General features: G+C 28.1%; 2 protein-coding genes across 2 annotated transcripts; both read right to left on the bottom strand.

Moving 5' to 3' along the window:
* Window positions 1-1,705: 1,705 nt before the first annotated feature.
* Window positions 1,706-6,961, bottom strand: LOC111027859 (DTW domain-containing protein 2). Its single transcript, XM_022306318.1, has 4 exons — window positions 6,844-6,961; window positions 6,467-6,652; window positions 3,624-3,810; window positions 1,706-2,420 (listed from the first exon to the last, which is right to left on the bottom strand). Exons 1-4 carry the CDS (start codon window positions 6,933-6,935, stop codon window positions 2,136-2,138), a joined length of 750 nt encoding a protein of 249 aa, XP_022162010.1. The 5' UTR covers window positions 6,936-6,961; the 3' UTR covers window positions 1,706-2,135.
* Window positions 6,962-7,070: 109 nt separating this feature from the next.
* LOC111027860 (tctex1 domain-containing protein 2-like) lies at window positions 7,071-8,328 on the bottom strand. The gene is made up of 4 exons (XM_022306319.1): window positions 8,097-8,328; window positions 7,692-7,825; window positions 7,299-7,435; window positions 7,071-7,157 (listed from the first exon to the last, which is right to left on the bottom strand). The coding sequence occupies exons 1-4, from the start codon at window positions 8,192-8,194 to the stop codon at window positions 7,110-7,112; spliced, it is 417 nt and encodes a 138-aa protein (XP_022162011.1). The 5' UTR covers window positions 8,195-8,328; the 3' UTR covers window positions 7,071-7,109.
* Between the last annotated feature and the right edge of the window lie 2,910 nt (window positions 8,329-11,238).

The raw sequence follows: 11,238 nt of genomic DNA, 5'->3' as shown, positions 1-11,238 counted from the left end.
ACCAAGCCAAATATTTTACTATTAAATGAGAAATTAATTTTATATTTCATAGAGTATGTGTACACTCGTTTTATTAAATTATCTAAAAACCAAACACACAATACACACACATACATGCACATCAATAGGCTATATCCTGAATCCACGAAAATGCTTAAAATATATGATTTAATACATTAATAATATTACAAAACTAAAAAATATTTTTTTTAAATTTATTTTTAACAAGATATTGTTAAATTTTTTGTTATTAATTAATTAAAATAACCTATCTATGTATTATTCATGTTTTGTATCTAATGTAATATCTGCACACGACACAAAAATTGTCCTTGCTTATGTATTCGTTGGCGTGGATCTAAGGGGTTGAGTCGCCCCCTTTTAGTTATACCTAGGTATATTATGTATTTAGTATAGTTTAGTAGCTTACAGAATTAGTGTAACCAATTATTAAACAATTATTTTTATAAAATAAATTATTTTACTAATTTTTCATTATTATTTTCAAACAATGAAAATATTGATTCAAAAAAAAATATTATTCATTTCGATTTTTATTAGTAAATAAAATATTTTGGCTAATTTAGTGATTAAACTTTTAATTGTTCTTAAAAATCCAATGCCAATAATTCATACTAAATCAATAGACGTATAGCTTTTTATTAGTTCTAAAAGTTCAGATGAAAAAAACATTAGTTGTCTAACCAAACTAAAAAATTTGCACTGTTCTTACTGTAAACTTGTGCACATTTTTTTATGGACTTGCAAATACTTGCAAAATACCATAATTATGATTCGAACGTGTGGATGAAAAAATGTGGGTTACGTGAACCCATGAACTTGTAAAGTTGGTCCACCTCTAGATATTTGTTTTTGTTCCACAATTGAATATTGTGAGTTGTGACTCCATTTTTTTATTGGTGAAAATGCAGAGTGCAATAACTAATAACTGTGTAAGTAGGATATGAGATTAATTTTTATACCAGTAAGAACTAAGAAGTACAGGGGGAAGAAATAATAGTTTTCTGTGTCATAACTTACAAACAAAGAAGATGTCAATACAACTCATAAAATTAAAAATAAAACTTTCAACTTTTGAAAAATAATGGTTTTGTATACTATTAAGTATGCAACCTTTTTGTTTGAGAAATATAATTTTTATATTATATGTAAAACGTACGCCTGCTTGTCATTTTAACAGGCCATCAATTTAAATTTACTTTTAAAGTACTACACGTCTATAGCATAGTAGTAACATACTACTAGTTACTTGTAACATCGTCGGTAAACCGTATGCTATAAGACAGCCTTTTTTTGGGGCTCAGGAGGTATTGAAGTTCATGACCCTGTCGTAGACGGGCATCAATATATGTCTTATAGGTAAGAATATTTTGTACATACTAATTAATTGAAATAGGTTGGACCAGCGAAGCAAGATGTGCTGAGGCGACGCTAATAGTTTTTTTTATATAATATCGCCGCACTCATAGGTACGAGCAGCACCGCTGTTGTCATACAAATCGTCAAGAGTGTAGGTGTGACAGCCCAATGCGTATTGTATCCAATATTTTACATGTATTAGCAGCATTGCTAAAGCAACAAATGAACCAAAGGATAGCCGCCACTAGAGAGCCTTAATAATATATTATATGTAATTATATTATTAAGGTTCTCTAGCTGCCACTAATTAAATGTTGTATGTCTATGTTATTTAACCATAGGTGCTGTGTAATTAATAAAACTATATACATAAATGTATAGTCAATATTGCCATTTGATGGCCTTAAATAATACATTTTACCAAAATAAGTACTTACATAGTACACTAGTTATTCTTAATGATTAATGAACAATTATCTACGAGTTACAACTAATTAGATAACATCAATATACAATAATTATAATAAATATTTGTCTGTAGGTATAATTTTTAGTGTTTAGAAATTTAAGATTTAAAAAATATATTTTTCAGCATACTTAGATAAGATAATTATTAATTTACAAAAAATATAATAAAACTTTATTAATAAAGTTCCTACTCATAATTGTCCTTATCATAGATAATAACTAATAATAATAAGTATAATACAAAATATATAACCATGATAATTATTATTTATCTAAAAGTAATTATATTAATAATCATCACCATCATCTAGATATTGTCGAAGTCGTCTTCCTATTAGCTTAGGATAAGTTCGATTGCGTTTTTTAAATTCTTTGCTTTGATGTGTTACAGCACCATGCTGAATTTGAAAATTACATAGAGCATTTAAGGGTTTCAGCAACATATTTTTGTATGATTCATCTTTTTCTAGCACTGTTAATGCTTCAATCGCAGTTTCTAAAGTAGAAAGACATCCGTCTGTTGGTTGGGTCCTGATGATATAATGACTTTCATATTTGTGCATCAATTTCACCTAAATTATTCAACGAGATTTAATGTTATAAAATTATATAATGTGTTAGGTATATTAATATACAATCCAATAATTAAAAAACAGATTTGAAAATGTTCATAAAATGCAATGAAACCTGGCAACCAGACTATTCCAGACATTCATGAGACCATCTATAGCGTCCATGCTAGACAGTTTTAAGAGTGAAATGTAAGGGTTATATATATTATAGATATATTGTTATATTTACTAACTATTATATTATATGTGTTAGCAAAATAATTGAATAATTAATGTAAAACAGAATAATGGGTATTGCATATTGTTTTAAAGGTTAAAATAAGATAATACAAAATGTTTTATCTATATTTAATATTGACCAGGTATGCATTAAACGTTATGATTGTTTGCGATAAAATCTTTGGTGGTATGTAAGAACTATTTTTTTTGTACTGTGCTAACTTTATTTGAATTTGAACTGATATTATCCATTATGGACAATACCGAGAGCCACTGGGGAGAAATGTTATTGTCCATGTCCATAATTAAATATCCGTTTTATATAATATATCAAAAATTCAAAATATGTTAAAATACATAATATATTTTTGTCTGGACCTTATAATTTTGTCTGTTATTTACAGATGTCTGCTAAATCAGGTTTCACTACAAATATAAGTAGTATTAAAATATAGGTAGTAATACCAGGCATATTCGTATGCAACTGTTTAGTAATCAATATCTCACAATACCTAACTTTTCTCAAATCAACATAGGGCTGAAGATATTGATATATCAATGATATATATATCACTGATACTTCAGTTTCATAGTAAATAATAGCATTTCAATATTTTTTATGTTCCAGTTCCTTTGATACTTTAAAATTTTAGTGTTTTTAATAAATAAAATATGTTTTAAAAAAAGGGGCGAAAGCATGATGATTGAGTAAGTAAGTTACCATTAGTCCTAGTTCAGTTGTGGTTCGAGTAATAAGTTTGTTATAACTAATAGTTTAAATTTACTGTAAAAATGTTCAAAAACACTTATTTGATGGTTATAAATTATAACAGATACATTTATTTTATATCTTTGATACTTAGAAAAAAAAAAGATTTGGAGAGAGGGAGGATACAATTGACACATAGGTTGATACAAACATTATTCAATAGCCTCCTTAACCACAATTCACATAGAAATTAATTAAATTATATAAATACTAACATGTATCATTGATTGAAGCAGTTGTGTATTATTGTAAATAGCTTTTGCTTGTGGCCAAGTACCATCAAGTATAATCAAATTATGAAGTTCAGTTTCTTTTGGTAGATCAACTATATCAATTGCTTTTTTAGAAGGATACAATAAAACAGAGTGTTTAGATGACAATATATCCCACAGGCCAACATGTCTGAAAAAAAACGTAAAACTTCAGATATTATTCTTCTTATTAAGAACATATATATGCAAAAGCTAATAAGTACTGATAACTGTAGGCATAACTCAAAATTCAATATAAATTAATTATTAATTAAATGAAACAAAAAGAAATTTATGTAAAATAAAGTGTAAATAATAATAATACCCACCTATAATAATACACTAATACTATATTATAGGTTTAAACTAGTTATATTATAGATGATGTTGAAATGAAATATTTAAGTGCATTTTGAGACTTTACCATTTGACCTAATTTCTAAAGGATAGATAGTTTTTATTAAAATATTAGTTATAAAAGAATACTATTGCTGGTCCAGGTGTTGAAAAAATAGTACAGGTAACAATAATTTTTAAGTATACAGCGATTTTTAACCTTTTGTGGCACGGGAGCCCTTGGGAGCACAAAAAAGTTTATACAAGTGTGTTAAATAATAATAGTATAGGGATAGCCTCCATGCCGATCATGAATACACGCATCTGCGTATATAGTGTGAACCATAGGTTAAAAACCGCTGACTTAGAAACTAATTATGTGACTGAACCCGAACACTCATATTAAAAGATAATTAGGTAAATGAAAAATAATTTATACCGGCATGGCATTAAAATCAAATAGTACAAGTTACTATATTATAAATTAATCACAAAATAAATATTCTTACATTTATTTTATACTATGATATCTACAATTTTTATTGCAAACATGTAGTCTGTAAATAATTCAAATATAAACATGATTTTAAAGATAAAATATTGTTATTTTATTAAATTTGTAAATAATTGTAATATTTAGTGATGGGCATAATCGAGTGAACATAATCGAGTTACTCGATTGTTGATAATAATCGAGATATCTCGATTATTAAAATAACAATCGATTATGTAACCGAGTGATTTTTCACTCAAACTATAGTAACTCGAGTACTCGTTACTCGACTACTGAGGTACCTTATTCGAAACTTTATTTTTAGAATCCTAAGTTCAAAACTCCGAACAGGGTAAACGGTAAAAACTAAAGAATTGAATGAATAATATTTTATATTAGTCATTACTTAATATTTATATTTTAGTCATGGTGCACTATGTTATTATTATTGTTGTGTACGGTGTACGTTATTACATAGGAATACCTGCTTTCAGCGTCTCATATCAAGTAAAAATGACTTAAACTGCAATAAATGGGAAATATTATTAGATTGCATTCATATTTTAAAACCGTTTGAGATTATGACTGCTGAGTTATCGGGAGAAAATTACATAACTATTTCTTCTATTATACTGTTAATTAGAGGCTTACAACATATAATAAAAAGTGTACAAATAAAAAATACTATAGGCGAAGCATTTAAAACTACCTTAATAGATGTAGTCAATCGGCGATTGGGGCATTTAGAAAAGAATAAGATTGTTGCAAAAGCAACATTTTTGGATCCTAGATTTAAAAAAACTGCTTTTGGATTACTCGAAAATGCTAATAATGTACAAAAATGGATATCAGACGAACTAACACCGATGATAATATGTGCAAATAACGATATTTATAATACTGAAGTAAATAAAATTCAGTCTACAACAACAGCATCAACTTCTGATACAAGTAATTCAATTTGGGATCATTTTGATAATAAAGTTTCACAAGTTCAATCTTCGTCGAGTCCATCTACAACTTCAACTTTGATTATTCGCCAATATTTAGAAATGCCACTGTTGGATAGGAAAAAAAAATCCATTACATTTCTGGAAGCAGCATAAAAATACCTTTCCAGAGTTATATAAAATGCAACTGAAGTATTTATGTATACCGGCTACATCAGTTCCTTCGGAACGAGTATTTTCAAAAACGGGGCAAATAACTAACGACCGTCGGAGCAGATTAACTTCAAAAAATCTAGATTATATAATTTTTTTAAATAGTAATTTAAATTTTTTTAAGTAATTACAATTGTTAAATTTATTAGTAACTATTATTATTTATGTCTAAAATAATTTGCCAGGTTAACGTTTAAAATGTTTAAATAAAAAATGAGATTATGATTTATGCACATTTTTATTTATATTGATCATTTTGACTATTACGAATACCTATTAATAACAAACTAATACTATTCCAAGTTATCATATTAATTGAACATTTTGCGTAATTATTTCGATTGATGATTCGATTATGAAAATATGTATATCGATTATATGTAATAACTAATATTAGTAATATCAATCGTAAATTTCGAGTGATTATTTCGAGTGATAACTCGATTATAATAATATATTGATTACTAATAACTTGATTATAGAAATAATTCGATTATGCCCATCACTAGTAATATTGTACAGGTATATCATATACAATATATTGTGTATGTTGAGTATATTTCTATCATTGTAATTGTAAATGTAAAAAATGTGTAGATATCTAAGAAAATAACTGTCTACCTTCAACTCTAGCTTGGCTTATAAAATATTTTCTTAATACTTGTTGTAATTATATTATTTTCACAAATGGTTAATAGATAAAATAAACAATTTATCTACTTTTCAAAATTAATAGTATAAATCTAATGTATTTATGAGACTAACCAATAAGCATAATTATTCAAGTAAACAATAATAATATAATAAATATTTACTTTTTTGTAGGAAATTTTTTCCCTTTATAAACAACACAACTTTCTTCTGCCAACCCCAATGTCAACATCGGAGCAGTACGAAGACTTCTTTTTTCTTCTGCTGGATGTTGCAGTAGAATAATTCGACATTTAGGCTTTAGCCTTGTTTTGGGCAAATAATTACACCAACATACATTTTGAGGTCGCCTGAAAACAAAATATTCAGTTTATGTGATAAATGTATGTACTATACTTAATAAATTAAATAGATACATTATAAGGAATTATATTTAAAGTTAAATATATATCTTATTTTTAATAAAATATGATTTATAAGTGATCAAATAACATTAAATACGGCATACAAGCTTATGCTTAGTATTTTGAATTAAACTCACTCGCATGAAAAACATATTTGACGCATTTCAGGAGGGTCTGCAGGTAAATTTATAAAATCATCCCAGACATCATCAACCTCCTCTTTAGACATGATGGCCAAAATATCAAATTTCTTTAGTTGTATGCTAGTTTTTATAGTTTCTATATAAAGTAACATAGGATAATTATAATATTAATAAATAATACTTTTTAATACAAAATAATAAATGATATAGTAGTGACTTACCGAGATAACTAAATTAAAATATATTATGCATTTAATTGATTAATAAAAATACACAGCAAACACTACTGCCATACAAAAAATAGTTTCCTAAAATAAAAAATATTTTCAATTTAATACCTTTAAATAAAAGTAATTTAAATTGTATACTTTCCATATACATGATTAGTAGTTAAAAATATTTAAAAATAGAAAGTCAGGTAATTATATGACATTATAAAATAAATTTACATTTAAAAACTGATCAGAGGCTTGTGTGTCAGTATCAGCATCCCAAATACAACGCGCTCCAACTTTTGTACCAGCACCGTGTCGTTCACCCAAAACAACTTGTACCAATAACTTGTAACGGCTGTCCACACACTGATCTATAAATTAAAATATTGTATCACACAACTAAAAGTGGTTGTTATTTGTATTCCTTAAAATATACAGATATACAAAAACAATTATAAATGATGATATTTAAAATAATTTGTTCAATGAAATAATATAGAAGTTATTATTTTAAAACCAATAATAATCTGCTATTTCACAGACAAAAATTTATAATAAGTATTTTAATATCACTAATGAATAATGAACATATCAATTTATGAATTTGTAAAGGAAAATAAATAAAACCTTTAAGTCTATCCTTGATTTCACTTGCAATAGTTTTGCAAAGTACTTCAGCTTGAATTTGACTATACTCTTTATCCTTCAGGTATTTGAGAAGAGTTTCTTGAATAGCTTCTTTTGCAATATGAGTTTTGAATCTAAAAAAAATATAATAAAATTACAATTATTTATAAATACAATTACATTAAGTATATAAATTTGTCTATACCACATTTTAATAAATTATTGAAAATATATTTGACATTTTTGCTTGAGTTGAACCACACGAGTTTCAAAAATGTATTAAAAATAACAAACACAAAATATTTTATTTTTTTTAATTATAATTATTTGTACATACAAGCTGTATAAACATACGTTTAAAATGTAATGAATTGTATTATTATCATAATTCATTGTACGACTTACTTTTGATTGTGTGTAGGTCTGATTTGGAAATTATGAACTTGTGATTTATTATTATCGTCGATAGCTACTTCGGTCTCTACTTTGAGTTTTGTTGACATAATTTTTAATCGTGTAATTTATCTTGTCCGTCACTAAAATGTATTATTTGACATTTAATTTCAGACATGAGTATTGAAATTCAAAATATCGTTTTATTATGTCACGTTTCGATTTAAATTTGATTTGGTTTTTAATATCACCACAGAATAGATAATAAACTAGATAACTACTATCAGTTATCACAAAACAACTGGAAATTCAAGCACTAGCGCTTGTACATTATAGTGACAATAAATGCGGCTATTCAAAGAAAAATATTAAATTTTTTCCCCGGTTTTCACTATTTAACTCATAATAATAATTATTAATTATTATTTATTACTAGGGCTCGGATTTATATGTATTTATTTAACCAAAGTATGTATTTATACAACAAAAATATGTACATAAATATGTGCTAAAAAATGTATAATATATATTATCAAAAAACAAAATTATGTACATAAATATGTGCTAAAAAATTTATAATATGTATTATCAAAAAAAAAAAAATATTTTTATTAATTAAAATGAAATGTAATAAAAAAAAATATTTATCTAACTATCTAATTATTATGGTTACAATTAATAATAACATGCATTTTTAAATTTTCGAATTCGAAAGATCGCCGATTATGTCGTAAAATTGATTTATATCGACTGAAAGATCTCTCAACTTCGACTGATGTTATAGGACAATATTGCATGTTGACTATGTCTGAAGGAGAAAGTTCTACAGTATTATTTTGTACTTTTTTAAACATGGGCAAGTCTGTATTAATAAATAATAAATCGTAAATGAACAAATTATCGAAATATGTAGGAAAAATGGAATTATTGAGAAATATGTAAAAACATGTACTTATGGCAAAATATGTAAAAATATGTAAAATAAAATATAGTTCATTTTATTGGAAATCCCTTGAAACTAATTTTTCATTTACCTAAATTAATTTATCAATTCACAGTAAAAATATGTATTTACATATAAATCCGAGCCTTATTTATTACACATAAATACAGTGTTCATTCGAAAACATTCTGAATACTTTGATTAAACAGGGACGGTCGCTGCGCGAGTGAGCAACAGGAGTGACAAATCTTACATTGACAAGTGACCATGTCAAACTCAAAGAACCGTCTGGGCCTAGAAATTTAGATGGATTTTTAGCATAAGTAAAAAAAACCGGGGTTTGAAGATGGCTATCTCAATTTCGATAGTCATAGAACTATAGAAGAGCTATTTTCCATGAGCTGCAGCTGTACCTAGTGTATTCCATCATCACTCGCCACTTGTTTTCGCATCGCCTTGTCCATGATATAGTTGTGCAGTTTTCCTACCTCCAAATATTATGTTTGACTGTTTTTTTTATGTACATTTTTATGACCAACTCAAAGTTTATGGGGTGCTATAGCGTAGCGTGCGATTCACCAGCTCGTTTCTGGTGTAGCGTGCGATCTACCAGCTTATTTTTGGAAGTATAAAATATAAAATATAAAATTCATAAACATAATACAAGTTTCCTTTTAGACAATTTAGTCGTCGTTAATTATATATGTCTCCCGCATATCTTCTAAAAATGCAATGAACAAATCTGGTTACTTTTCCGCCACATCTTCCAGCAATACTGAACCAAATGTGACTGAAGCATAATATGGATAGGTACGGCTCTCTTTTTCTTCAGTATGGATATTTTTGCATCCAACCACGATCTTTCAACACCCTGTGTGTGCGCACCTGTTAACTGGTCAACATAATTTTCTTGATGATTAACAGTTTCACGAATGAACCCTTCTGGTGTTAAACATCGGTATGAGGACCACTCATCTGAGTGAATGACAGAACCACCTTCACATTCCCTTTTAATAATAGGTAAAAGAGTATCCTTGTCACGACGTTCTACGTAAAAATACCTACTGCCATTTCCTTGCTTAAGACCGGAAACCCACGGTCCATCAACCCTGACACCATGGTTGCGGTTGTTTTGGACCTGTGGCCCCTCATCCGTATTTGCTGGTGGCTTATCTCCACCTAACATGCGTCCACGGTTATATTTTCGACGACCGGCGAAGCGGGCTTCGTCTATTTGAATGGGGTTGACATGTGTGCCAAGCATTTTTGTTTTTTTTTTAATTACAGCAGTGCACACTTCACGACACAAGTTATACCAATCGGTGATCGTTTTTTTGGATCTTTCAGTAAGTTCAGCCGCCTGAATGAGAGGTATTTCGATGACAAACATGAACACTATTTCCATAATCTCGCTAAGTGTTAGATTACATATTATGTTACTCTGTTATTGGGGTCCGTAAAGTGAAAAAAGGCATTTCCTTGGCGAACTGAACGAAAAGTTTGACAACCTTTTTTTGGGCACCTGAATATAGGCACAAATTCACCATTACGGTTCTTCCGTCGTTTTTCACACATCTCTGTGCCACACTTATGCCAAGGGTCAATATTATTCACATCTTTTAAAAGTTGGTATTCTCGTAAGAATGCAGTGCACGCTTGCTCTGAACTTGCAACACGAATGTAAAAATCTTTGAGAAGCATGACGGAACTACCTAACAAAAACAAAAAAATGACGGAAATAGACGAAAATAATGGAAATAATGACGGACAAGGACTACGTGTGCCGTCGAAATCGGAAAGTACACTAAATTATTATCGACTATCGGAGACGAAATAATAATAAAAAAAAAAATCGTCGTTAACGATGAATTGCCGATAAAGAACTGGATAGTAGGTAATGAGTAGATCACAGGTAGAGCACACGCATAGGCGGTACTACGGGAGGGGCAGGGTATGCAACTGCCCCTCCTGTGGACCGTACCTTATTATTGCATACCTATAATATATAATTCCTTGAATTATCGATTTCCTAACTCTCAAAAAAAGGAATTTTTATAGTGATTACCTAGTATAGTAGTGTAATATAATAGATAAGAATCTTATTTTTGGTCTAATAGAGTAAAATATATAAAATATAGTTTTAACTATTTTCTGGCCCCCCCTGCCAAGAGGGTCTTTTTTTTTTTTTTTTTTTTTTTTTTTTTTTTTTTT

The sequence above is a fragment of the Myzus persicae genome, unplaced genomic scaffold (assembly GCF_001856785.1).
Source record: "Myzus persicae strain clone G006 unplaced genomic scaffold, MPER_G0061.0, whole genome shotgun sequence".
Classification (NCBI taxonomy): Eukaryota; Metazoa; Arthropoda; class Insecta; order Hemiptera; family Aphididae; genus Myzus; species Myzus persicae.
This window is presented reverse-complemented; position numbering and strand designations above follow the sequence as displayed.